Here is a 27,413-nt window from a genome sequence, read left to right on the forward strand (position 1 = left end):
AACAACCTACGGGCTGTTTTCCACCAAAATATCCTTGACATTATTACCCTCTGATGAATGATTTTAAAAATAATTTTATTGCCTCCTCCAAAGCCTGAGGTTAACATCAGTAGATTCTCTACTTCACCCTTATTCATAAACATTATTTATCACTTTTTTTATTGAATCAGACTAATGCTTTCTCTGGCAGGAATCTGAAGCTGTTATGAGTTACATAGATAACTGAGCAACACCAGCCTCTACTGCATCACTCTTGGAGAAAAACACATTTTAGCAAATCCTGAAGATGAGAAGTGAGTCCTCCCTGTGGGGTGTTGTTAGAAACAGGGATGGACCCAAACTCTGAGCAGTATCCAAGGACCCCCACTGCAAGGCAGGTCATGCAAGCACATAGACTTGCCACTAAACCACGTCTCTTAAGGAGGCAGCAGCCACTCAGGGTGTTTGGGATGCTTTCTACTTTGATTTCTAACTCTTTTTCATTAAAAGGCACAGAAACTTTGCTCAGTGTTGTTGTAATTCATGGCTCTTCCCCTCCTTGCTCTCAGTAGTTGAAGTCTTGGCACAGATGAAATCTGTGGGAGCCTTGCCACCGGCTTCAATAGGGCCAGGATGTATTCCCATGCCTTCAGCTGCCCATCCAGCAGTTTAGGGCTTGGGAGCATTTTCCAGCTCTCCCTTCAATAAAAGTGGTGAAATGAGGAGTGCCGGCTGGTTGCCAACTTAACACTGGCAATAGAAAGTAGGCATTGTACATGCCTGGCAGAGCACAAAGCCGCTTCTCAAAGGGCGGCTGAGCATGGGTGTTTTTGTGTATAAAACCTGCTTCCCTCCTCTTCCCGTGCAGACAGGTTCGTGCCCACTCCAACCGCTAAACCAGGGGCTTACCATGCTCCCAGTTTCATTATTTCATTAAAGAAAAAATCCTGAAGCAGCCTGAGCAGACACGCGTCATTTCTCGGCCGCTCCGGGCACACCAAGCGTCCCTTTGAAGTTCGGCCGATTGAAAGCACTAGTGGCCACGAGCCAGGGGAAATCACCACCCGGCTCCCCGCACTCGCTGCTGCTGGCCCGCATCCTTCGGCCCGCAGAAGCTCAGCGCCGAGGGATGGCTTCCCGCTGGACCAGGAATTAAAGCACATTGGTGGGGCTGGCTCATCAGCATTTCACGGCAAGAGGGGTTGCTTTGGGGCCTGACGTCTTTCTCAGAACAACATGCACAGCTAATTGCTTCCCGAGACCAGCAAAGTCAGCACCACTCATGGCAGCCAGTAGAAACAAGACTTACAAAGCAAGCGGGTCTACACCGAGTGTAACCATTCAAGGGAAAAAGCCCTGAATGGCATCACGACCAGCTGGGTGAAAAGCTCTGCTCAGCATGCTGCAGCGGATAAAGGCAGGAGTGCCGGGCTGTTTGAAGAAGGTTTTGAAAATAATCCTGGAAATATTATGATGCTGTGCAGCTAAGCAACTGTAGGTCTTCAGCTGGAGTACTGCAGCCTAGAGTGGGGTCATCCCCTTTGTCAAAAAACGAGGAGGACAGGGAGAAAAGAAGGATCAAGGTGTGAATGAGGGTAGTCCGAAGGGGCTGTGACTCTCTTTGAAGAGAAGATTGAGAGGAGAAAAGAAGGGCTAGCTTTGCTTTTCTCTCTCTCAAGTGCAAGAACAAAGGATGTTATATGAACGTGAAATCACAGATAGTTAAAATGAACATAAATTTTGTGAGACAAAAATCACATGCAGTGCTCTCCACCATAAAGATATAAACTAAATCAACAGCTCACTAGGACCTGAAAGAATATTTGGCACTTGTATGAACAAGATGAGCACAAAACCATGGTAATAAGGGAAAATTTTGTTGTATGGACACAGACTCTCCTATGTCAAGGCACAAGCTGCCACGGAGTTAGCAAGAAACATCCCAACAGGTTAGTCCATAATTGGAAATACCGTTCTTGGGCTTGCCACAGGATCAGCAACTTTCTTGGCCATAGCCATGTAGACAGGGCAAGGTGTGCTGCAGAGCTGGGCAGACAGAGCCCAGGCTGCTCCTGGAGATCACTCAGGCCATGCTGAGCTGTGACATGAGAGGTGCTAAGCCCATGTGTGAGGTGCAGCCTCTCTTACCCTGAACTGATTTTCATGAGGTCTTCAACCATGCTGATCTCACACCCCTGAAGAGCTGGGAAAGGGATGGCAAGGAGTTTGCTGCCACTTATGCCTGGGGCCAACACATATTATACAGCTGAAACAAAATCCATGGAGGCTAACTTAAGTGTCCCAGAGCCACAGAAAAGTGTCATCCACAAATAGCCTGGAGCTGTGGTCTGCAGCAATGGAGGGCCACCAGCCCCAGGGAGCTGGTTTAGGGACCACAGGTGAGGGGCAGAGATGGGGTGAGAAGGTCAGCTCCCCATGAATCTGAGCTCTTTGCTGTTAACACCACCAATGGTAGCAATGAACCCCCATGTTTCACTCCCCAGTCCAGCCCCACTGAAGCCACCCCTTCAGCCACAACTCCCAGGGGAAGCCAGGATTTCAAGCCCTTTGCAGTGAGTACCACAGTCAGTGCTTTCAACTGTTCAAACTGTGCACCGGCTGCTCAGCAGATATGAGAGCAGCTTAACACTCTCTTGCCAAACTTAAATCCCCTCTTTTTGCTTCAGCATAATCCCCTTTTCTGCCTCAGGAATGTCCATTTCCGTAAGCAACTTCTAAGGCTTTCCGGACTGCCAATATCACACAAGATCCTCTGCCTTTGCTCAGTGCAGGCACAGCCAGCTGAAATGCTGCCATTAAAAACTTACAACAAAGACAGCATGCGAGATACACTCCTTTCCAGCAGTGGAGAGCTTGCTTTTTCCCCCTCCTGAAGCTTGGCAAAAAAGCAGAGCATGTTGTGCTCCAAAGATATTTCCGTACAGGAGAGATTTCTCTAGAAAAGCAGGGCCAGAAGGAAACATTATTAAACTCAAAATCTTCCTACCCTCCCAAGCTCTTTGTCCTCCAGAGCCAGCACTCCCGTGCTCTCCGTGAATAGCTTCACCTTCACTGCAGGAAGCGCATGTGTTGTCGTGAAGTCTCCTTGGGTGCCCCAGCTGTGAAAATAAGGAGAGAGATGTTCAGCTCAACTGGCAGGTCAGCAGCACTACTGTTTGGGTGTGCAATGGTTAACTGAAAATGTCCTGTCTGGCGCAAGCTGAAGTCACTGGGCTGTCTGAGTGACAAGGGCATTAATTATCTTCTTTGGGAAGCGTAGGACAGATGTTTGGAGAACCCATGATGGTTCTTTGGGGACAAAAATAAGAGTATTTGAGAGCAGCATGAAACCAAATTTAGGAGAGTGTTTTTATTTAGAAAGAATGATATGTCTCCTGCAGCAACTGCCTGTATAGCCACAACAGAAGTTGAGGATCGAGGACATCTGCACCCAGGACATCTGTAATCGCTCATGCCTCTGCTCATCTCTTGGCTAATTTAATCTCTCCTTTCCAGGTTGATAGTGAGGTTTGCTTTCTCTGAAGAAACACAAATTTAACCTGGGTCCTCTTCTGAGTCCCAGCCCAGCCCAGGTTTAAGTTCAAGCCATTATGTCTGGAGTAATCCTAGTTTGCTGGGACTGCAGAGCAGGACTCCAGCTCCTTGGGAATGGGATGGCAGTGGCCAGGAAATGCCACCTCTCCCACTACGTGACGAACCAAGACAACTATCTACTACTTGTAGTCCATGAGTCATCTCCTGGCTGGTCCCATGGCTTGGAAAGGAGCACTATGGAGGCTGAATGACCCACAGCATGCAAGAACCCCCCCTAGACATGCATGTTTCTAGAGGACATCTCCAAGCTCCTGCAACCACAAGTTGCCGAGTGTGCAGAGAACATGAACTCATTCCATGTCCTGCAGGGTCCCAGCCACAGTTTGCAGATATCTGTGGCCAAATTTGCCATTTTAAGTCTTACAAGGGGAGCCCACCCCACAGCTGACCTTCCCCACATGAGTGTGGGACCCACAGCAGCCCTGCAGCCCGCCGGGGAGAGGTGTGGTGATGGGCCTGACCCTGTCACACTAGAGCTTTTCTCTCTCAGCCCGGACACGTGGGGAAGCTTTGAGAGCAGAGCCCCAGTTTGGCCACAGCTCACTGCACTCTGTTTCAGGGACTTTCCTCCTGGGCTCTGTTCCTGTCCCGGTGAGCTGCAGCTGGAGCTGCTGCCTGGTGACACCTGTGAGGGCTCACCTGAGCTGTGCCAGCAAGCATCCTCATGGGGTTCTCTTAAAGATACCTGTGGACCTCATACAGCAATCAGCTTTGATTTAGAGAGATCGCAGGGAAAAGAAACTTGTGAAACACCAAGTCTGTTCAACATCCTAAGGGACATGGCTTTTCAAACAGGCTCATGAAGAGCCTGCACAAGTGGTGCCACCCACACCAACACGTCAAATTACTCACCTGTGCTAAGGTTTTTGAGATACAGGAAAACACTCCCCTCCGGCAAACAGGCATAGACCAAAGAGGGTCAGGTAACAAAAATTAAGTGGAACTTGAACTAATGCCTATTTGTAAGCTTTAAACAATTTTGACAGTAGCAGAGAAGAGAATACCTTCTACACTAAGGGGTAAAAAGTCATGATGCTTTTATGTTTGAGACTTCACAACTGTGTTTCAAGGCTTGCTTCTACAGCTTAGAAAGTTAGAAACTTATTAAAATAAAGCCAGACAGAAACTTCCAGACAAAGCTAAGCAAAGCACTGCTAAAACTGCACTTGCCCTTGCTAGCAGAGAACAGCTCAGCCAAAGATGAAGGGCAGAGGGAGGACTGGGGAAGAGTGCACCACTGCAAGGAGGATACTCCCAAACATCTGATCATGCAGAGGTCCAACCTGAAACTAGCAGATAAAACCTGCTCTTTTTACTTTGTTTTTTGTTCTCTTTGTCTTTTTTTACAATTCATTGTGAGCTAGATTTCTGTGTTATTCCCAGAGACCCTGAAAATTCACCACACTTCAAAACTCATGCAAAGTGTACAAGCAAGCTTGAAGAATAATCACAGACAAGGTGCTTTTTGTAAACTAAAAGAAACCAAGAGCACGCTGTGAGCAACACCTCCAAGTGATGAGATGTAACACACACTGCAACCTAGAATACTGCAAGTCAGATGAGAGATTATACCATATCTCAGTAACCACTTCTAATCACCCTCACGCTACTAATGACACTTTCTCATTTTACACTGTCAAACTAGATCCTCTGCTGACAAAAGGCAGTTCCCTTGAAATGACTGGGAGAAGGCTCAGGTGACATGTGGACCAGCAACTAGATGTTCTTCAAACACACATACCAAACAGCAGATTTTGCACTTAGAAAGTCAACGGGAAAAATAATTTACTCCCTCCTGTGCACTAGGAGTATGGGTTTACACTTGGCTCTCCACTGAGCAAATCTTGTCCAACTGAGCTTAGCAGATGAGCGTGTTCAGCGCAGAGCTGATTAACGAACTCAGTTTCTTTGTCAGCTTTGCTCTGAAGTTTTCTCCTCCAGTGTCACTGTTCCACATGTTTCACCTTTTATGACAGTGCATTAAACTGCCACCAGTGCCAGAGAGGAGAGGTTTGGCATAAATTATCTACAGCACTACAGGTCTGGACAGATCCTCAATATTATACCTTTTTTATGTGTGAGCCATCAGCTACCTAATAAACGTTCTAAGCATAAGAATCAGGAAACAGCATTATTTTCTAATTGCAGCTTCAGGTCACAGGTTTTATTTTCTCTCTTAAAAACCTGCATTGTCACCAGCAGGGAATGTAGGAAGATAATCTCGCTTTGGGTAAGAGGCAAAAGTAAGAGAATATCCAACCTTACGCCGTGTATTTTGACAGCATCTGCTTTATAGAACTCATATCTCTGTTTACTATTAAAAAGCTCTTATTTGCTGAAGCATTCCCAGACCATATGTTATCAACAAATGTTACTAACCAAATACAAACAGTAATTTTCATTAGGTTTCCTTCATGAGAACAACATTAACCACAAAGGGAAAAAATGTTTCAAATGACAGTAAACATACATAGCAAACCCTTGACAACACTGTGGTGCTTACATATTCATACCCCCAAAAGCACTGAAAAGATCCGCGCCAACAAATAGAGACCCTCAGAAGTTGGGTTTTGTGCAGGTTGAAGCCTGCGGTGATGTCATTAGTTGCCATAGTGATGCTCAGCATAAGGCCATAATTCATGTCACTGAAACATCATTTGTATTCAGTCTAAGTACGCAGTTTATCTGTGCTGTGTATTAAATTATTGTTCAGAAAATTAGCTCTGGACAGTAGTTAGGTATTAGGATCTTCTGAGGGACTAACAATGTAATAGTTTCACTGCCATATTTAATAATTAAGCAGGTTATCACTACAGGGGTTTATTTGTTGGGAAAGTGCCCTGGGACCCGTTCTGAACAAATCCTGTGAAGTAGCCACGCTATCTTGTCCCCACATCACAGAGCTCATGCTGACACTTCGAAGAAATAACACATCTGCAAACGAGGACAAATAATGTCATTCTGGTCAAAAGGAGAGATACAGATATAGATATATACACACCACAGAAAAGAAGTATACAAGCAGAAAGATCCTGTCACTACTTTCTCAGTTAGGACCATGTTAACTATCTGAATCCCACCTGAAACCCTCAGCCCAGCATTTGTTATTGCCCAGTGTACCCCAAAGCCTGGAGCTGACCCAGAAATGCTGCGATGCATAGGGACTTTGCTAGAATTATGGCATCTCTGCCGTTCCACTAGATCTACTTGTGTCTCCAGGGTTTCTAGTTAGACATCAAATTTAGGATGAGTAGCTAAAGTCTTCTGGCTGCAAAGAGCCAGAGAATGAGATATGTCCCAGGTGCTAACTTGACAAATACAGGCCCTTGTTTTACCTTTTACAAGCAAAATAAGTAGATCGTCACTGTAGACTTTGTGTCTATGGATTCACCTAGAGGTGCCCTCACAGTTACTAATCAAATAGCCTAAAGTGCTGAGATTTTTTTCTGAATAAAACAAAATTACACATATCCAGAGGGCATGAGTGGACAACAAGGGACAAAGGTCAGCCTTGCCACCTGCCACCTCCATGGGTTCGTCTAATGTGGAGCACTTGAAGGATGGGCTTACCTGTCTGATTTCAGGAGTGTTTGGGAGCTCTCACAGGCACTGCCCTTACTGGCACACAGAGGGAAGCAATGCCATTGCTGATGCAGGTGCCAGGCTGCTCAGACCAAGCTGCTGTCAGCTGTTTCAAGCAACACACTGGTGATCTGGCAAACCTTCAGGTTGATGCTACTCAGCCCTTCCCAAATTATGGACAAAACAAGTAAGACCACCTAGGCTCCTCACCTTGCTGTTGTACCAAACTCTTAACCATCCCTGCCATATGGTCACTGCAGGAACAACTGTCTTCATCCTACAGATGTGAAGTGCTTTACATCCTGATCTTTGGTTGTAGCTTCTGAGTGCTACCAAAATGCAGACACAGCAATTACAAAGTTAAAATTACTACATAGCCAAAAAAGACAAAATCATGCAAATGCCACGGCACTGCTATGCTACAATGTGCAATTAAAAAACTATTTGGGATATAAATAAGGCTTGAGCAAAACCCTGCAAGGGTCCTTGTCCTGACTGCACTCTCGTATCACATGAAACCAGGCAGCAGGGTCTCTGACTCCAGCTGCTCTTCTCTGTGATATCCCACTTATGTGGCCTAATCTATGATTTTCTTGGCTGTTCTTGAGAGACACTGACTTAGTTATTTCTATTCACCTCTACTGTGTAAGTTCCTCTAAAGGAAATTTTAGCACCCATGACCTTCCCAAAAGTGAACATACATGTTAATACCCAGGAAAATGCATTAAATTCAATCATTCATGTACTGTGGTCTCCAGCAAGTCTGCTTAGCCCCTGCCTAAGTTGAAAGAATAACCCTTCTTCCATCATTGCTCTTGTAACTTGATCTAGCCAGAACATTGATGCCTGTGATTTCTATAAATAAAGAACAAGTGCAACTGAATTATATCACTGGCCCATGAATCAGCCCTGGTAACCAGCTCGGCCTGTCAGGAGGCTAACGTGGGAGCAGCTGCAGAGTGACGTGCTTGCGACAGGGTTGACATTTAAACGTGATCTATGGCCTGTTCTCATGGGCTTCAAAACTGCCAGAGGACACCTTTTCTCCTCTCCAGATATATTTATTGAAATGGATTTGCTTACCAGCTTGCATGGAATGAACATGAAAAAAAAAAAATCAGAAAATAAAAGTAAAAATGTGTATCAAAGGAGAGCTACGCTCTTCCCTCTGTGGGTTCACTCCAGGTCCATGAGGTGCAACATACACAACAGTATCCTGGGACACGGCATCTCTCTACAGGAGATGCTGCCCTTCTGCCTTGTTCCCACAATTTTGCCGCTTAAGTAAAAAAGTCTTGCAGGATAATCATAGAATATCAGGTTGGAAGGGACCTCAAGGATCAACTGGTCCAATCTTTCTTGGCAAAAACATGGTCTAGATGAGATGGCCCAGCTCCCTGTCCAGCTGAATCTTAAAAATGTCCAATGTTGGGGAATCCCCCACTTCCCGGGGGAGATTATTCCAGTGGCCGATTGTTCTCCTTGTGAAAAATTTTCCTCTTGTGTCCTATTGGAATCTCCCCAGGAGTAACTTGCACCCATTACCCCTCATCTTTTCCATGTGACTCCTTGTAAAAAGGGAGTCTCCATCTTCTTTGTAGCCACCCTTTAAATACTGGAACATGGTGATAAGGTCTCCCCTAAGGCTTCTCTTCTGAAGGCTGAACAAACGCAATTCTCTCAGCATTTCCTCACATGGCAGGCTTCCCAGGCCCTTGATCATCTTTGTAGCCCTCCTCTGGACCCTCTCCAACCTGTCCACAGCTTTTTTTGTATAGCAGGGACCAAAACTGAACACAGTATTCCAGATGTGGAAGTGCTGATTAGAGTGGGGTAATGACTTCTTTATCTCTGCTGGTGATGCCCTTGTTGATGCAACCCAGCATCCTGTAGCTTTCTTTGCTGCTGCAGCACACTGTTCACTCATATTGAGCTTGTTGTCCACCAAGACCTCCAGGTGTCTTTCCACAAAACTGCTCCTCAGCCAGGGAGATCCCAGTCTGCCTGTTGGTCAGATTTGCACTAGTTTTTTGAGCCACCTGGCTCAGTATTGCTTCTCAAAGGTAACCAAATCAGCAGCAATGCATGTCCCCTCTCAGGCCAAGAGGACATCCTTGGGAATGCAGGACACAGTGGGCAGTTGTCTCCATCCCTGCAGGGGCACAGCCACCTAAACCAGCACCCAGTGCCACCTGCCTTCCTGCAGCAGCCAAGCTGGTTCTGTACACAGGCAGGGAGGTCCATCTGAAAGGCCTTTAATAGATGTGACCATGTCTGGGACAAAATTTGCAAGGCCAGCTTAACCTCACTTGCTGTCCTCTGCTGTCAGAATGGGATCTGGTGAGAACATGACTGGCCAGTCCAGCTGTCTCCCTCGTGCACTGCCAGTGCAGGCAGCAAAGGGTCGTGCTTCATGCGCTTCTCTTCATCCACGTTCCTCACCTCTTCTCTCCTGGCACCCACAGCAGCGTGTCTGTGTCCCTCCTGCTGTATTTGTAGTTCAGTCTCCAAAGCAAGCCAGCTGGTGAAGGGAAGCTCATCGAGAGGGTGGCACAGACAGCAGCCTGATAGACACTGCCTGTTTTTTGAGGAAACACGTGTCAGCAAAGTCACCTTTTTCTGGGTCGTTGCTTCACCTCGTGTAGCATGATGTTTTTAATCCAGCCTTGGTTTCTTGGTTTACTGCAGTGCCCAGCATGGTGCCTGCTGGAGCTGGATCCTGCTCTGAGGATGGAGAGGTCTGATCCCGCTTCATCGCTGGGAGACTGAAATGCCACGTACAGTCTTGATTTAGTTCTTCCAGAAATCCTGCCTAACCAGTGGTGGTTTTCTTTGTTTTTGGAGGAGTGGGTACTCCTCCCCTTCCAGAAGACACCTTTCCAGGAAACAGCCTTAAATCTTGGGTCATAATCATCTATGTCCAAAGCTTGAGCACTGGGAAAAACAAAGTTAGAGAAGAAGCACACGAGGCACCGAGTTGTTTCTTTTTTATATATTCTGGAGATACAAGCAAGGAGGAAAATAAACCATTTTTAAACGTGTTTAACAGTTAACTGTATGTGAAGAAGCATACAGGAAAGCTTTTTGTTATATTCTCTAATGCTTTATGTATACCAGCCATTCAAAAACATGAAATAGAGGTCAATGACCAAGATTATGGTTATTGGTGATCTTTCTGAACTGCCCTTGCCCACACTCTGAGGCTGCAGTTCATTATAATGGAGCGTACACAGACCTACTCAGCTCAACAGCAAAACCTGATGCAGGGATGGCATTAATTCCACCAGGATGAAAATGCTTGCTTCATTTTCAGAAATGGGTATTTGTGAACTTCTAGGAATGACATAAATGAGACAATGCTGCCCATGTGGTGAGCCCTTCATAAGCAGGAGCTGGGAGAGCAAACAGCTCGTTCCTCTTTGTGAGCAGTGTCGATGAGGCACTGACCTGGCAGGGGATTTGACAGCACGATGTGTCCATGACATGTGGTGGAGGCAGGTGCTAACACCTGCACCAGCTGGGTCACAAAGCCATAATATAAAGTAATAGGACATCCCAAAGCCTTTGGGAAAACATGTATTTTTTTGTAACTCTCGTGGGTAACAGCAATGGATAATAGGTTTTTGGTTTGTGTCTTTGGGATCTGAAAAAATCCAAAGGTGACAGAGTAATTCAGGCTTTTTTATAGGCTCTCCAAGAAAACCCACAGGCTGGGTCACACAGCTGGAGACCCCTGGGGTGCAGTTCCATGCACAACTCTGTTTCAGTGGGAGAATGCCGTAAACGACAGCCAGTTTGGGGATACTGGGTGGGGGACAGTTACAAACTGGTTTGTGACTTACTGCAGTATGACTACAAACCTCGATTGAGATCAGCTGAGTTCTTCTAAGGAACATAACCTAGTGGGAAATGCACCATCTCAAGAGATATCATTATTGAAAGATAAAAAATGATTTAGTCAGAAACAAAATAAGGTGCTGAGTAAAGACACCAAAAAAAGAGGAAAGTGTGTGCTGCCTGCTCTGCAGCGTTCAGTGAGTGCATCATACTGTGGTGAAGTACAGGAGGTGTCAGTTCCTCCCACCAGCAGCAGCCATCCACCAGCAAAACAGCAAGTCATTTAATCTGTTTGGTGGTTTTTGTGGGACTGAGTTTGGATTTCACATGCCACAGAGGGCCTCAAATGGAACTATGGCTCCAAGGAAAGGATTTGATCTTTAGCTGTTAGGAGAGGATGCTGAGACAACAGACTGATCACAACTGTGGATAAACACAAATTTATGGGACTGTACTACTACGTACATGTGCCTATGTCACCTGCCTTGGGCTCCTGCTATTGTAAGGAGGAGAGATCAGCGGAGTTAGGCCTTAATTTGCCTCATCCCAGTTTGGAGACAGGAAGCAGATGAAATAAAGCCTACCTTAGAAGCGCCCATGTCTTTTCACTGCTAAAGAGGGGTGCTGGAGGTGGCTGCCACAGGTGCACAAAAACCAGATCTGAAATGAAAATCTCAAAGAGTATGTAGAGATGCGGAGAACGTTCTATGTTTCTGCTCATACGAAAATGTCCTGGGCTAGGAACTACAAGTCAGGTGCTAAGAAAGGTACCTTTCCACTCTGCCTGTAGAAACGGATTGAGAACGGTTTGCATCTGTAACACGGCTTGACTCCCAAGAGCTGCTAAGCCTCCTCTGGGATTCCTCCCACGCTAAAAGTTCTATGTGTTTACTCACCTTCAGAACAGGATAACCAAAGTCATCAGACAGATTGACAACACGGCCTATTTTTGTTCCCATTTGTTTCCTGTCCTCCCTTTCTGCTGACAGAACAGCCTTTCAGTCCCATCCCCTCGGAAGAAGCCGAGCTGAAGTGGGAGTGACAGCACAAACAGATTTGATTCCTCTCAGACTTTCCTGCGCAGACTTCACAGCGACAGTAAAACCTGCTTTCACCGATGCAGCTACTGTGCAGGTGACCAAGAAGCCAGCATCCCCGCACGCACTGGCCAGCAGCCGTGGCTGTACCTGCCTTCCCTGGAGCTACCTAATGCTGAGTGAGGCCACGTCTCTGCCTGGAGCACTGACGTCTGCTCTGATGGGATAACCCAAGGACTGCATCATGTATGCATCATTTCCCGTGACGTCCTAATTCCGAGCATATAACACTCCCTCTGCTAAAAAAAAAAAAGCACCATTAGCAATTCTTTTGTTTACAAAAGGAAAAAGCTTTGGGTTTGTTTACTCTGCAGAAAGCACTATGGTGTTATCCAAAAGGGGAGCAGAGACAGCACGTCCCTAAGGACTGGTCTCCTCCTAGGAGCAGCTAAGGATGTCTTCCAACCTCCAGCATTTCATGGACTGCACATTTTTTGTTCCCACGGCTCTGAGACACAATGTAAGTGTCATGCAACGCAGACACCATCTTGCTTAACATCATGCAGCCAGCAGTACCAGACAGCTGAAAAAAGGCACCATCTCTCTCCAGGAGCTGCAACTCCCACATCCTCAAACTGGCTACGGCAACACTATGACTGCCGGCTGAGAGAGAAATATGTCTAGGAGAGCATCACATCTGCGTCTGAGTGTGCAAGGTGCAGAAGGAATAGGGTAAAGCTGACAGAGACTGCAGCAAAGCAAAGCCTGTGAAGGTCTGCTCTTGATCTGCTTGTGGCTCACACACAGTCCCCGCAGACCCTGTTCCCGTGCCAGCACTGTGTCACTCGGCTGCCAGGGCACTGCAGCCAAGAGGAGCTGCTGAGGCCGACGGCACAGCTTTAGGAACCCAAAAAAGGATGATCTTTGCTATACAGAAAATGCAGAGCTTGATTTCAGTATGAAGTGTTTCCTAAGCATAGCTGATACACAGGGTAAGCGTTATGGGGAAGTTGTAAGAAGGGATGGGAGGTAGATTTAATCACATAATAGCTATTTACGGCCACGAGATGGCATTCCTGCCCCAGAGATGTCCCTCTGCCATGCCTGTACCCAGCCCAGCCTCACCTCCTGTGCCCAGGACCACACACTCCTCCCTGCCTGTTTCACCCCAGGCTGTGCTCTGCTGCAGAAATCCCGTGGCTGGTTTGGATGAGGATTTATGGCAATGCTATTCACCACAATCTTCGGGGTATTAACAGGGAAACTAAGTAGCGTGATTACTTAGCATGATTTAAATGACGACTGCTTTTCAAATGCCCTGTGCTCTCGCTTAATACTATGATATTACAATTAGGGGAGAAAAGCTCAGCAGGAGGAAATGGAAATGTAAGCCCAGCAACCTTTTACTGGGAGGTCTGAACTGAAAGAATAATTGCTTTTACATGGGCTGCCTACTGTATGTGCTTAATCAGTGTATCTGCTTTCGATACAGCAGGAGTTAGAGTTTCATTCATGAAATAGGTCTGTGTGCATTTATTATCTGTGGTTGTTACCACTTCTTGTATAAGGCGACTGCAACGCCATGCACATGCTAACCAAAGTTTCCTTTGGCCAAAGACGCTCCACTGAACCAGCCACAGAGCCGTTCATTTCACAGAACAATTATTTAATTCAGATGTGGTTAATTGCTTCTACCAAATCTTATCACTCTGGAAGAAAACACAACTGCAAAGGGGAGCCCTGCAGCTAGTTAAGGCCTGGTTACGATTTAGACTTACTAAGGCCACGCACTGCCTGCTTTACAGAATCTCAGTGTCTTACAAGCACAGACCATGGAAAAGGAGAGAGAAATCCTCTGCCTGAAAGTACAGGATACTGGTTTTGTGTCAACATAGTCTAGACCCTTCTTTATAAAATTCAGTAGAGGAGAGCAGTGAAATATTTCCTAAATTTGAACACAGCAGAAAAAGGCACAAGGTACCCTTCCAAAACCAGCTAAAGAGAGAAACAAGAGGTGTGAGACTGTCTCTTCTTGAGCTACCACTCACATTTTTGCTGTCCTATATTCTTCTAAGCCTGGACCCAGGATAGGAAGCCGAGATCCAGCCAGACACTTGGGATGGGGCTTGTCTTGTCTAACTTCTGACAGCTAGAAGTGAAGTCATCCTGGCAGCTCCTGGGTCAGTGGGGATGAGTGGGCACTTCCAGCAGATGATGCCCACCCAGCCAACGCAGTCACGACTGTTGTGGAATAGAAGCATTGCTCTAGTTTCATGGACAGGAAACCCAAAGTAAGGACTGAGTCAGGCACTGGCCCAGGGACACACAGCCACTGAGAAGAGCTAGAACAAATATGCTAACACCACGTCCTTTGTTTGGTGGGAGATCTGTCCCTAGACATGCATTTTGTGTCTCTGGCCTGACAATGGTAGCAGGGCTCAGCAACCCCTGACTTGTAGGACTTCATCCTCCCCTTCAGCAACCGTAAGGGGCTCGTGAGCCCTCTTCCCACATCCTGATGGATCCCACAGCTCCAGTGGCTGTGTGCAGCTGCTGGGATCCCCCTTCTCACCTCCTCTAAGCCATGAAGTGGGTGTTGCTGCAGATGCTCTCAGCTTTATTTGCCTACAAGGCCTTTTGGCAAAGGTCTGAAAGACCGGTGAGCCAGGCGAGACACTCCTGTGTGCTGTGTCCTGCTTTTCATGGATTTTTTCAATCTGAAACACCTTGGAGTTACTCTGGAAGGAATTCAAGAAAACCCTGCCATGTCTCTCTGCAGTCCTGCCACGTTTGCAAGCTCCTCTCTTCACGAGCATGTCTGGTCTTCTTTGCCCATGTAGTGACAACAGTACATAGCTCCCTTTAAGTGCTTTCACACATTGTGCTGCTGTTCATTGGGAGACTTAGGTTGTTCACAAAGGCAATGGGCCTCTCTACCTTCATTTCACAGAAAGGACAACTAAAATGTTGAGAAATCACTGTCAAGGTTGGCCTTCTTATTTAACCATTCCCTCTTCCAGAGCTCTGTCCAGGCAGGAGTAGGCACAGTACCAATTCTTTAAAGCATGCTCTCTATCTCCCTATGCTGCTTTGCAACCAGCAATAGCAGTACCCCTCATTAAAAAATAATGTGCACTACTTGTACACAACACTTAATAAATAAACCAACAACTGGGAACTTTTCACATGTCTCATCCCCTGCCTTTCCCTCAGCAAGTGACGTGCAGAACTTGCACTAAGGCATGGCTTAATTTTTTTTAAAACACCAACCATCAGCATTAAATAAGAAGACTGAACTGAACGTATTTCAGGACTTCTGTTTTGCAGCCCTCCTCTTAATTTAGCACTATTTCAGATCACTGAATCTCAATCTCATTTCAGTGTCCTTTTGGGCTTTACTGTCCCATCTTAAGGTTCCATGCATAGGAGTGATGAAGCAGACGGGTGTCAATGAAAATCGCCTTGGGCATCATCACACCTTCTGGAATACTTAAATTTGAGTGTATGCGCTATCACAGGAATACATAATTCCCAAGTGCACAGGAACACTCAAGAAATTAGACAACTGGCAAGAAAAGAGAGACATTCATCTGTGAAAGAGAAGGTGCATGAGCTCAACCCTCACTAGACACCAGAGAATCCATGCAAAAGCAATGCTATGTATGCTCTAAAGGTCAGGGGAAACACAGCCAGAGCTTGCACTTACTTGATACCAGAGAACCCAACTACAAGAGGTAAGTCTATAGAAACAAGCTTTCCTTGCTCTTCAGCACAGTTTCTAGAGTAACATTTATAGCAGAGGAGAGAGGAGGGGCTGCACATGAGACCTTTGGGAGTGGGACAGTACCTGGGATCACCAGCTGCAGTCCCAGCAGACTATCGTGCTGCTGTCCAGGAGGCTGCACCACAGCAGTGTGGCTGTCTGAGCGGTACTTGAGGTAAGGGAATCCCTATAGGGCCTTGCCTTTATTCTGGGGAAAAACTCAGCTGTTTAATCTATAGCAGGCTTTTTGTCCCCTCATGGTCCCCAGGGCAGCAGCTGAGCCGTGTAAGAATCATTCCTGCAGTGAAGCTACAAGGAAGTGTCAGAAAAGGTTCTGAATTACTAATTAAAAAGGCCACTAAACCACTTGCACGAAGACTTCCCATAATAGATCACACGCTTGCACCTGGGTAATAACTTTTTAGTGCATTTTTTGCTGTGCTTAATGACTTGTCCACAGCCTACACTTTTAAAAATGGGAATTTCATAGCATATTTCTCAGAGGCATTATGGAAATATTATCACACACACAAAAGGTGATTTGAAGAGCAGGTCAAACTGAACTAACAGTGGAACCTTTCAGGTGCAAAGCCATGCACAGTCCCACGGCTCTGAGACACTGATGCTAGCTGTACTTAGGGCTCAGTCACCTACGTTGACACATTCATAAGGCTCCTTAAGGTTTCCTAAGGAAAAAGAGCTGTAAACATCTACACAGCTGTGAAACAAAATCATGCAACTGGAAAGGCAAGCCAATCAGTCTGGGTAATTAAGACAGCTTATATTTAATGCTGAAGCCAACTAGAAGAAGGAGGAGGAAAAAAAAGGCAAAAAAAGCAGCTATCTCCTAAAATTTCCTTTTGCTTTGTTTTTTATCCAGCATCATGAATTTTGCTTACACAGGGCTTAGTTAGGCATGCAAACCTAAATATAAATGACTGCCTAAAACCATGTAGCCATGCAGGTCTTCTGCCTGAGCTTTGCCATGGTATGATGCCTCTGCAGCACAGCAACAGCTCTGAGCATAGCAAGGACTCAGAGCACCCAGGTGATGCCAAGAAGCCTAAGGCAGCTGATTCTCCTGCCTGTCTGCAGAGCCCACAGGGCTGTCACAGCAGCCAGGACAGCAATGCTGAGAGCGGTGACCAGCCTCCTGGACTGTAGATCTGCACATATGGAAGAGACCTACTAGGCATGGCATCAACAGCTGTACTGAGGGATGCACAACATGAATTATGGGCTAAACTCTGCTCTCACATCAGTGCAAACCCCTTTAGTTTAGTGGAGTTAAGTTAGTTCTACAGCATACAGAGTATTTATTTGTAATCTATGCACCTTGAAAGGACCTTTCTCATTTCACCATGGGATGTGTTCACAACATCTCCCAACTAACCGTGGCAGCAAAACACTGACTGCAACAAAATGCTCTTATCACGGTCCTACTCTGTGCAAAGCCACTGAGCATCACTTCAAACTCCAGGGCCTGAGGCAGGGGATTCCTGAATGAAAAGATGAGATCTTCCCCTTCTGCAAATGGAGAGAGGGCATCCCTGCTGGCCAGCCTCCCTTCCCGCAGGTCTTCTCCCTTTGCTGCTCAGAGCCCATCTCCCAGGAGGAGACAGTGACTGAACGGTGCTGAGGAAGGATGCTGTGGAATTCCTCCTCACGGTCAGGCAGCAAGCGCTGATGGATGAGGCACACTGATTCGAAATGAAGACCCTAGTCGAGTGATAAGCCTGGAGGTTTGGTGTAGGGATCCGGACAAGGGCAGCCTGTCACAGCAGAGATAAGCAGCTGAGCTGTCAGAGCACCTTGAAAGCAAATCAGGGAGCAGCCTCAGGAGCGAGCACAACGATAAAACAGGGCACCCCTGTCTCTTAGTGCAGTGGCTAAGGAAACAGAGATGGAGAGGTTTAAAAGTTTACCAAGGACATTACTTTATCAAGAGTGAATTTCTGGAGAGGGCATGAGGCCCAAGTTCTTGGTCATGGCAAACAACATAAGAAGTGACATGGAGTCAGATGAGACCCCTTGAGTGTGCTCTCTCCAGCACTGCCTGACAGCACATGCTCAAGAAAACTGCATGAAAAAAACCCCAGGCAATAAAGAGTGATCTTTTTTTTTTCAAAAATAACAAGCTCCATCCTCATTTCTCATAGTCTGAGCTACTGCACCACCCTTGCACTAGGAGTGAAGAGGCTGCTCTGCAAGCGGGGATATATAACCTCAAAATGAAGCCACTTCCAGAGTCAGAGGAGCAGCTCACACCTCCGTCCCTTCTTGAGCATGCCAAAATGCCCAGACAGGTTGATCCAGATTGTTCCTCCACTAGTTATTTACTGTTTCTAACCCAAATGGTTCAGCTGAGCTCAGTGCAGGTACACCTGATTTTCTCTACTGTGAGCCAGAGGAGAACAAGACTTATCTGCATGCTGAAATATGTCTAGGTGAATATACAGCATTTATTCACAAGGCATGTAGGACCTTGCTGTTGTGTAGGTGTCTTTGTTTTCTTCTGTTCTGCTCACGTCAGAGAAAGGCAATATGATAAGATGAATCACTGGTATAGCCCGTGAGTGCTGCTACAAGCACAGGTCACTGTTTAAATATATCCAGTAGCCTCTTTAGAGGCCGTAGGACAGGGGTGTTATGGCTGGACCTTTTGTGCTATTCCCAGACCCCTCGTCAACCCTGTTCTCAGGCGCAGCATTACTAACATAGATCCTGGAAGGGCAATGTTGGAGACATGCAGAGTCACCTTGCTCCTCCGTGCTTTGCAGAGGGCAGACATCAGGTCAACATGTAGGGAAGAGGGGAGTATAAACCCCTCAGTGATCTGCAAGAATACAGTTTCAGCGCAGAAAGCAGTAAAATCCTGCTCACACTGGGATTTGGGACATTTCATAGAGGCATCTGTGGTTAAGGCATAATACAAAGGTTTTTTCTTACACAACTTATCAAAAGCACTACTAATAATACACTGCTAGCCTGATCTGAAATAACCCTTGCTATTTCAGGTCTGGCTTCCTCTAGAACTGTGCCATCCTCTGAACCCACGCTGAGGTAGATAATCCTCACATGAAGGGACTGGGCTTAAAATGTCAGGAATCCAACATGGAGCCCAAGAAGAAATAGACCAGCATTTACTGCTGTCCCAAGAGCCACACTCCTCACACACAACTCATCTGATCACTTGGTATGCGTGGCTGCTAACCCTGATGCTACCCTGCCTCCTTCAAGATCAACAAACAAGATTCAAGCTCCAAAGCCACTAAGATGCCTTCAAACATCTTATTCTCAAAAACTGCTGGGTTTGCACCAGGGAAGATGAAAGGTGAATCTCACAGACTTAAAACAGTGCTTCTGGAAATCCTTCACTGGCTGGGAAATTGCCTTTTTCCATTAGGGGTGAGGAGACCAGGTTAGCACCCCTGGCATGGCATCGAGCTGAAAAGCAGCCACTGCCACTGGTGTGCTGTGACTAGGGTGTTTTAGCTGAGGGCTGGCATTTCATGGACACGTGAGAATACAGTGAACAACTCTGTAAGTCATTCTTAGGTAAAAAGATGTCCTACAAGGTCATGTGGCCTTGTGACACTCTTCACCCCAGGACACAGGGCAGTCATAAAAAAGAGAAATCTTCCAGTGAACCTTACTGTTCAAGTGTAATTTTTTCCCCTGATATTTATGAAAAATTTAGTCTTGTGTAGCCCATAGAGCCTCCAGATGATGGCAAAACTGAATTTCAAACAGTTTGAAGACTTGTGGTTTAATCTAAGAAAATACTGCCTGTTTCCAAAAGTGTATTCACTACATCATCTGAGTACAGGCACTTTACTTGCATTTCTATTTTTTGAGCCTCCAAGATATAATAAGTTTTGGGATGTACAGGGGTAACCTGCTTCAGTATTTACACTTCCATAGTGCTGAGGCTCAAAATCCCCGCAGTGTGCTCCTCACCCCCAGGCCAGGCAGCATCCCCTGCCAGTGCACACAAAACCTGGGATGCCTGGGGAGCGAGCTCCCCGGGAGAGCAGCCCAGCATGTTTTTGCTGATCTAGTTCCTTTATCAATGAGTGTTTTGCTTATGATAAAAACTACACAAGCAAACACGGTGTGAATGACCTCAGTGAGAGTAACGTCAGCATCTAAAGAGACACTCCAGAAGGCTGTTTTGGCTGACCACAAATCTTCTGTCTGCAAGGCAGTGCAGCTCAAAAATGCACCAAAGACTTCTCTGAGATGTTTCTATCACTGCCCTCATCACTGGAGTACCTGAGGGTCTTCAAGTCTTGTATTAAACAACATGACAACCATGTCACATCTGGTTCATTCTCTCTTTCCTTCTCTTCTGAAGAAGAGAATCTAAGTGCAGTAAATGGCTTTCATAGGGCTTTGGTTTTCCATGTCTGGGCTGTTGTGTCTGGGAGGGGAAGCAAGGTGAAAGAAGCACTTCCAATGCAGAGAGGAAAAAAGAACAAGCTTTCTGCGATGGTCTCTGGTTTCTGTGGAAGGTTATTCTAGAGCCTTGGCTTGAGTGGTCTTTGGTTTTGGAAGTAAAAAGTCCCAGGACCCTCAAGGAATGCAACTGTCAAACCTACTCCCCTCCTAAGGCATTTCCATAGGTATTAGCCCAAGTGTTAGAGCAACCCAGAAGACTTCAAGCCTGACTCGCACCTCTACAGAAAGCCAGTGCAAAGAGAGGATGAGTGTGATGGACTTGCATAACTCGTATCATGCCACAGCATCCAGCGTTGGCTGCATTTTCCTGAGGGCCGATGGCTTCATGCCCAGACATTGTACATTTCATTATGATAAAAAGACCCGCTCAATTAAAGAGCTCACTCCTGCAGCCGTTATTTTCAAAACACTTGTATAAATGATCCTACGGCTGACAGCAAGAAGGCTTGCGTAAGGGAAGACAGACCCTTTAAGCAAAAGTGGGATGAACAGACTAAGCTAAACAAGCACACATAACCCAGCAGAAGTGTGCTTTTCAGTATGGGTAGTAGTAATTTCCCCTAAATAGAGCCCAACTTTCTCCACTGAAGCAATAAAAATACCTAAAATAGTGACAATTGCAGGTTCTTATGGAAATTTTCTTCCCAAGCACAGCTCTCCTACTTCCTCCTCTGAAGCAAATTTCGAAGTGTTTTGAAAAGTAAGCCAGGCTGCAGCACTTTCCCTGATTGGGAATATTGTTTTTAAATCGCTTACTGCAGATTCCTGCTCCTCTGGTACAGCGCAGGGCACAAGGCATCAGCAGTTTCTGTGCCTCTGCGGGAGGACAACCACTGAGGGAAGGCAGCCTGCTTTCGGCTCTGCTCTCCTCCTGCCTGCATCAGCCGGTCTGGAACTGTTTGCCTGCAGTGCTCATGCACTCGCCTGTAACGCAGCCACTGGGTGTTTTTGGCTTTCCACGGGCTTGGGAAGCTCCTGGTGAAACGCCGCTGGGGACTGGTCACTCGGAGGGAATGGGATATGGGAACAGAGAGAGAATATCCCAACAGCACTGCTCCCCACTGCCAGAGGAGGCTTCATATCACCGTGGCAGTTGTCTGCTGTGAGGATGTGCACTGAGAATTTCATTTAAGAGTGAAATCTCTGCAGTGAACCAGAGTAAAACTGCCTCAAATCCATACAGATAGTGTTTCAAGTTAACTAATCCCACAAATCAGAAAGGAAATAAGCCATTCATCATTTTCTACCTCCAAATTAACACAGACCAATCACCACTAGCAGGCTTATAACAACATCTGGGTAAGACAAAAAAGCCAAGTATGGGGCAAAGGCTGGGGATTTTGGGACCAGGTCAAAGAGGACAGAACAAGATTCTGCCCTTGAACTGGACCAGGGCAGATAAAGCTTTAACTGAGTGACCTGAAGCTTTCCCCAGCTCCTCTTTCCCACCTCTGGTTGCGGCTGCCAGAGAGTATACCCACCAGCTGTTTCCCTTTCTTGTAGGACTGCTGAAACCCTGACAGTGAGGACAAGATTATGTACCTACACCTGATGGCACCAGTTCAGAGAGACACTCAGACAAGTATTTATCTAAGCACATGCTTAACTCCATCCCTATTTAGCAGAGTACTTACGTATAGGCACAAATTGATGTCTCTATGGCTACAAGAGACATAAGCCTGTCATTAACACTTCTTTTTCTCAGTCAGGGCTTATGTGCCATTCTTAGTGGCAGGATGACACTCTGCATATGTGGAAGTCTGTCCTCTGCTTCTCAGAGTTCCCTCTGGCCTCACCACGCAGGAGACAGAGCTATCTGCAGCGACTCAGCAGTGCAGAGATGGGGCAGAGGAGAGCAGGGTGGAGAGAGCAAAAGGCAAAGAAAGACTTACGTTGGCTTTGAGGCTTCAGCCTGGTCAGTCTGCAGTTTCTCCCCACCTTCGACTTCCATGGTGCAGTACACAATACGGTTGGGGGCCAGCGACTTCAGACCTTGCACCTCCATGATGACAACCTGCAGGGCAAAGAAAGAGGAATGTAAGAAAGAGAAGCAGCATCCTCCAGACCTTGCTCTGGCTGCTGAACCCACAGGGTGAGCCAGTGCTGGGGTCCTACACATGCTGCTGGATGTTCATGGTGGCAGGTGGGCAGGGACAGTGGCACTGCCCAGGCAGCCAGCGACATCTGTATGGTGACCGGGAGGTCCCCCTCTGACTGCACATGGGCTTGTTGAAACCTTTGGAAGCCCAAGGCTGTACGAAGCTTCAGAGGATGGGCCTCACAGACATGGCCCTGCCCCAACTAAAAGTGCCTTTATATGTGAAATCCAGAAAAGAAAGCACACAGCTACTCAGCTTGTGCCAAAAGCCTATTTCCAAGATTAATCATAAAATGGTTCGGGTTTGACCTCTGAAGATCATCTAGCCCAACCCCACTGTCATAGGCAGGGATGTCTTTCAGTAGATCAGGTTGCTCAGAGCCCCATCCAACCTGACCTTGAATTTCAGGAAGGGGGCACCTACGACTTCTATGGACAACCTATTCCAGTGTCTCACCATCCTCATTGTAAACGTTTTCTTCCTTATATTCAATCTAAGTCTACCCTCTCAGTTTAAAACCATTGCCCCTTGTCCTGTCACTACAGGCCCTAGTAAAAAGTCTTTCTTCATCTTTCTTGTAAGAAACCACCATCTAAGTTTCTTGCAGGTAATTACTTTTTTTTTTAAAGGTGATTAATCCTGTTAACCACATACTTTAAACTTTTCTATAAGAAACACTGTGGGAGTTTTTGTTCATATTTTATTGCAGCTATGAAGTATATACACAGGGGCTTAAAATTCCTCTCCTCAGGTCTTTCTAATCTGTCCTTGTGCTGAGGATTGCCCCCTTCCCTGGCACACAGAGCTCCACAAACCCTCTGATGAGCACACATTTTTGGTAAAAGCTCTCTTGCAGTAAGAGTTTCGTGCACAGAGCAGTGCACAGACCTGCCAGCTCCTGAAGTCAGTGCTTCACTGAGCTTCTGCTTCCCACCAGATGGGGTTCAACTGGAGCAAAGCGTTTGAGACATCCCATTGTAAGGGCGAGTCCCTTTATGCACGGCTATACACTCTGCACAGGCTTTTGCAACAGAGAGGTCTACTGCTTTGTGATAGTTCCCTGCTCCCCTGTACGGGAACACTTTGAAGTCAGGCTTCATTTGATGCTGCTGTTGAAGGCACCATCTCTGGGTTCATAGCCCTATTTTTAAATAAGACTGAGCTGAATATTATACAGATGGTTTCAGACATCTCATGAGTTAAACTCTGAGACTGGACAACCAGTGTCGTTAAGTTTTGCATTGGCACAATATATATAACAAGAGACCCTTTAGGAAGAGAAATAAACAGGAAACTACACAAAAATAGAACTTTCTGATTTTTATGCATCCTACATTTTTGACCCCATCCTGGTAGCTGTTTTGACGATGTAACATAAACCCACTCACTGACAGAAAACAACAATCCTGTATAGGTGTGCTGATGGCTCCTTGGAGTAAATCTCCTGCCTAGACTGCAAATATGTTTGCGCAGAACAATTAAGTTGGCTGAAAACCGCTACTGCAGCAACACTGCTTTCAGGACCGAGACAGCCTGTGTCGGAGGTAACGGCGGGTCCCTGCAGCACCCTGCCTTCCCCTGGCTGTACAGACAAACTGCTCGACAGAGCGCTGAGCAGAAAATCAGTGCTCAACACAAAGCAAACGGCAAGCCAGCAAAGCACAGTATTTCCACACACACTGCAAGCCAATCTGCTGGGTGCATTCAAACTCCAGCAGTTTTTAACAATTCTCCAAAGAGGAAGCAAGGCTTGCAGGGAAGTAGAGTGACACCTCTAACTGGCAATAATTAAACATACTGACATTTATGGTATTGCATTATTGTTACTGGTTTCAGGGACAACACAGGCTCAGGGTTATGGCGCTACAGTCAGTAACAAGCTGCATGAAGAGGTCAGTTAATGATGCAGGTTTGGGAGCTGTTTGGTATACAGCAGCAGGAAATTCCAGATGGTTTATCTCACACAATTTGTTCCCACAAGATGGTGAGACACCAGAAAGGACACAGTGTTTGACCACAGCCAAAGCTTCTGGTAACTCAGAGAGGAACCATTCCTCATGGCAATCAGTGATTTCTACTGACCTCTCTCCACGTGACTCAAGTTTGAACTAAGCAGAAGTAGGCTGCTGTGTGTGCGTGAAGCTTACCTCTAGGGAGAATGACAACACGACGTCTGACTTAGAAAGCTGGTTCTCGTTTTCTTCTCCCATGTCAATTATTGAGGTGTTGTGACTACGCTTCAGCTTCTGCAGCTTGAACTCAGAGCCTCCTTTAGACACAGGCATGCTCTCTAAGTTTGCCATCAGAAGATTGACAGAAGACTTCAGCTCCTCAATGTACATGTTTTCCATTTCTTTGGACACAAACTTTGGAAACTTGCGCTCCTTGGATTTGGAAAAAAAAAACAACAGAATGAATAGCTGTGACAATCAGCAACCACTTGTTGCACTGGGAAAATCCCCCAGGAGCATCTGCAGAGAGGTCTGCGAGCAGGGAACTCCCACAAACCAGATGACAAATTACAGCTTCCCCCTGTGTAATGTAGAAACATTATTGTTAGCTTCCCATAGAACTACTACTTGGTACTCATCCAACTTTACTGTTTCTTGCATGCACTTGCATTTCATTGATTCTTCTATTTGCAAATGGCCTTCCTCATATATATGTATTCGCAATTACAAACACTTTGGGCCAGATCTCAGCTGAACTTTGTGATTGACAGCAATTTACTAATGATTCAAAGGATGTTGACAGTTAGGGACTTATTTTCCAGTCTCCCAAATGTGCCAGCTCTTTTAAAAACACTTCTGAGCTCCATTAGTTTTCTAGGTGTGAAAGGAGCCCAAGGAGGGAAAATCAGCAATGTGTGGGCAGGAATGTGCGGTCCCAACTGGAAGAAGGGGTAAACCACCCTTTCCACTACTTGCCAGGGCCCGTGTCTCCCTCCAAGAGAACCTTGCACTGTGAGACCCTCCAGTGCTGCTTGTTGCAAACAGGATGTTTAAACATTAAAACCAAAGGAGACAGTGAGAGCAAAACCTGACACTTCCCAGCATTCTCAGCTTTGAGCTGCTGCCCATGCTCCAGCTCTGTTAGGACTGCTGGTCTGAGCCCTACATCTTCTGACAACTCTGCCCATACCCCAAATCTGCTCAGGGTTTGAACTCTCTCAGTGGGTTATGAGAGGCTGTGCAAGGCGTACGACAGTGAGGCAGCATCTGCAGCCAAGGAACTTGAGGCTGACGTGCAAAGTATCTTAGTGGCAATTCATATTATTGTAAAAAGCAATTTGAAAAATGTATGCTAGAAAAGAAAACAAAGTCATGTTTCTTCTAGAAGACTGTCATCAAGCTGCTGAAAAAGTACTCCACTGCACTAGTTTTTGCATCAGCCCTCACTAGCTTACCCATTACAAGCACAGCTCACAGCAGCACTCGCACCAAGCAGTTAAAATAGAGTCTTCTGTTTCCAGTCTCAATCTTGGGAAGCAATTCCCTCATGTAAATTAGACCTGGCGTAAGATAAACTACCTAATCAGTCTGGTTTATTGTCTATGCATTATATAAGCTGCAAGCCACTCCTAGGAAAAAAAAAGCCACAACTGTTTTGTAGATTTTGAGAACTAGTGCTGAAGCAATGATGTTCAAACATTATTGCTTTTTCACCCCGCTGCTATCCATCTCTCCAGGGACTTCAGTTTTGGCACTGCCCCCACAAACCTCTTCAGAAGTACAGCAAGGACTAAGATATTTCACTGTGTGTCACCAGCAACTTCTCATACTAAGGCTAAAACCAGGTAGTTTGAAGTGATACGTAACAATTTAACTGGGACTGGGTCTGATGATGGAAATGTAGAGATGCAAGTGTGGTCCCAAGTTATCCATCAGACTGGAGATAGAGCTGGGGGAAGTCTGGAAGAAGATATAATCAAGAGATGCAGACAACAGCAAGAAAGGGTGTTAGTCACCTCCACATGTACTTGGAGCAGGGAGAGGACCAGAAATGGGGACAAGTGTGGAGAGAAGCAGAGTTAAGAGACTGTGAGGAATGACCAGTCCAGCAGGCTGGAGCGGAGTGGGTCCAGCCCCAGATGGACATATGGATCTGGTGTCATCACAAGGTCTCATTAGTTGCCCCTACACGTGCTCCTCCTTGCCCTTGAGGCCAGGTGACTGGGTGGGAGGAAAGGCACCACGGGACAGCAAAGCACTTGCTACTGCAGAGAAAAAATTATACCTCTGCCTTGGCATCACTAAGCTCTCAGCTGTAATGCTGCTCTCATTTAGCTCCTGGAAAAGTACAACACGCAGAGTGAAAAGCCTGTCCAGATTCAGCTTTAAAACATCTGCTTGACTTCGAGCGTGATCCTCAAGATGGCTGGCTCCAAAGCTGGGCTTATGTGCTTTGATGGAGCCAGTCTCAGTGGGGGACCCTGCCTAATGCTGCACCGGTGCTGTGCTCAGCTGCACTCTCCTGGGCACATGAGGAGGTAAAAAGACCCAGAGCTGTGCCCTGGTATCCAGATGCGGGAAAGCTGGTGTGCACAGTGACTTGTTCAAGGTCACACGACAGGTCAGACAAGGGCCTGCAGAGCCACTGGTTCTGCAACGCTGCAGTCCCAGGTCCCATTAGACTCCAAGGCCTTTGTTGCCTCTGAATGTGAGTGTGAATTTCTTAATTTATTAACAAGGCATTAATTTGCCTTTAGCATGGAATCTTCAAGACAGCCACCTCAGGGCTTGTTTCACCAGCACTGTAAGTCTCCCTGTGCAGCAAACCTCCATTAAAAGCTGCAAATTTGAGATAAAATTGGAAACATTGTCCTTTCACTGAGCTGAATTGTGAACCTGTCCTGTGCTAGAGGGAAAGCAGCCTTGCCTGGAAAGGAGGATACAGAGAAGGATTCTAATGTCGTTTGGATGCCTCCAGAAGATGGTATTCATGGGTCTGAAAGAACAAGGTTTCTTGCAGGCAGGTGGTGGCGGGATCTGACATTCTGGAGAGGAAGCCTGCAGCAGTAACATGAAGGAGATTAAATAT

At 46.4% G+C, this 27,413-nt stretch overlaps 1 protein-coding gene across 4 annotated transcripts in view; it reads right to left on the bottom strand.

Annotated features, from left to right (window-relative positions):
- The window catches only part of CADPS (calcium dependent secretion activator), a 221,290-nt gene that overhangs the window by 112,203 nt on the left and 81,674 nt on the right, over positions 1–27,413 (bottom strand). For all 4 annotated transcript variants that reach the window (XM_074879024.1, XM_074879023.1, XM_074879022.1 and 1 more), the window contains exons 5-7: positions 24,521–24,757; positions 22,167–22,288; positions 2,987–3,098 (exon numbers count right to left, since the gene is read on the bottom strand). In XM_074879024.1, the coding sequence (XP_074735125.1) occupies positions 2,987–3,098; positions 22,167–22,288; positions 24,521–24,757 (471 nt within the window). The remainder of the gene's footprint in view (positions 1–2,986; positions 3,099–22,166; positions 22,289–24,520; positions 24,758–27,413) is intronic.

Source organism: Strix uralensis, chromosome 10 (assembly GCF_047716275.1).
Source record: "Strix uralensis isolate ZFMK-TIS-50842 chromosome 10, bStrUra1, whole genome shotgun sequence".
NCBI classification, from domain to species: domain Eukaryota; kingdom Metazoa; phylum Chordata; class Aves; order Strigiformes; family Strigidae; genus Strix; species Strix uralensis.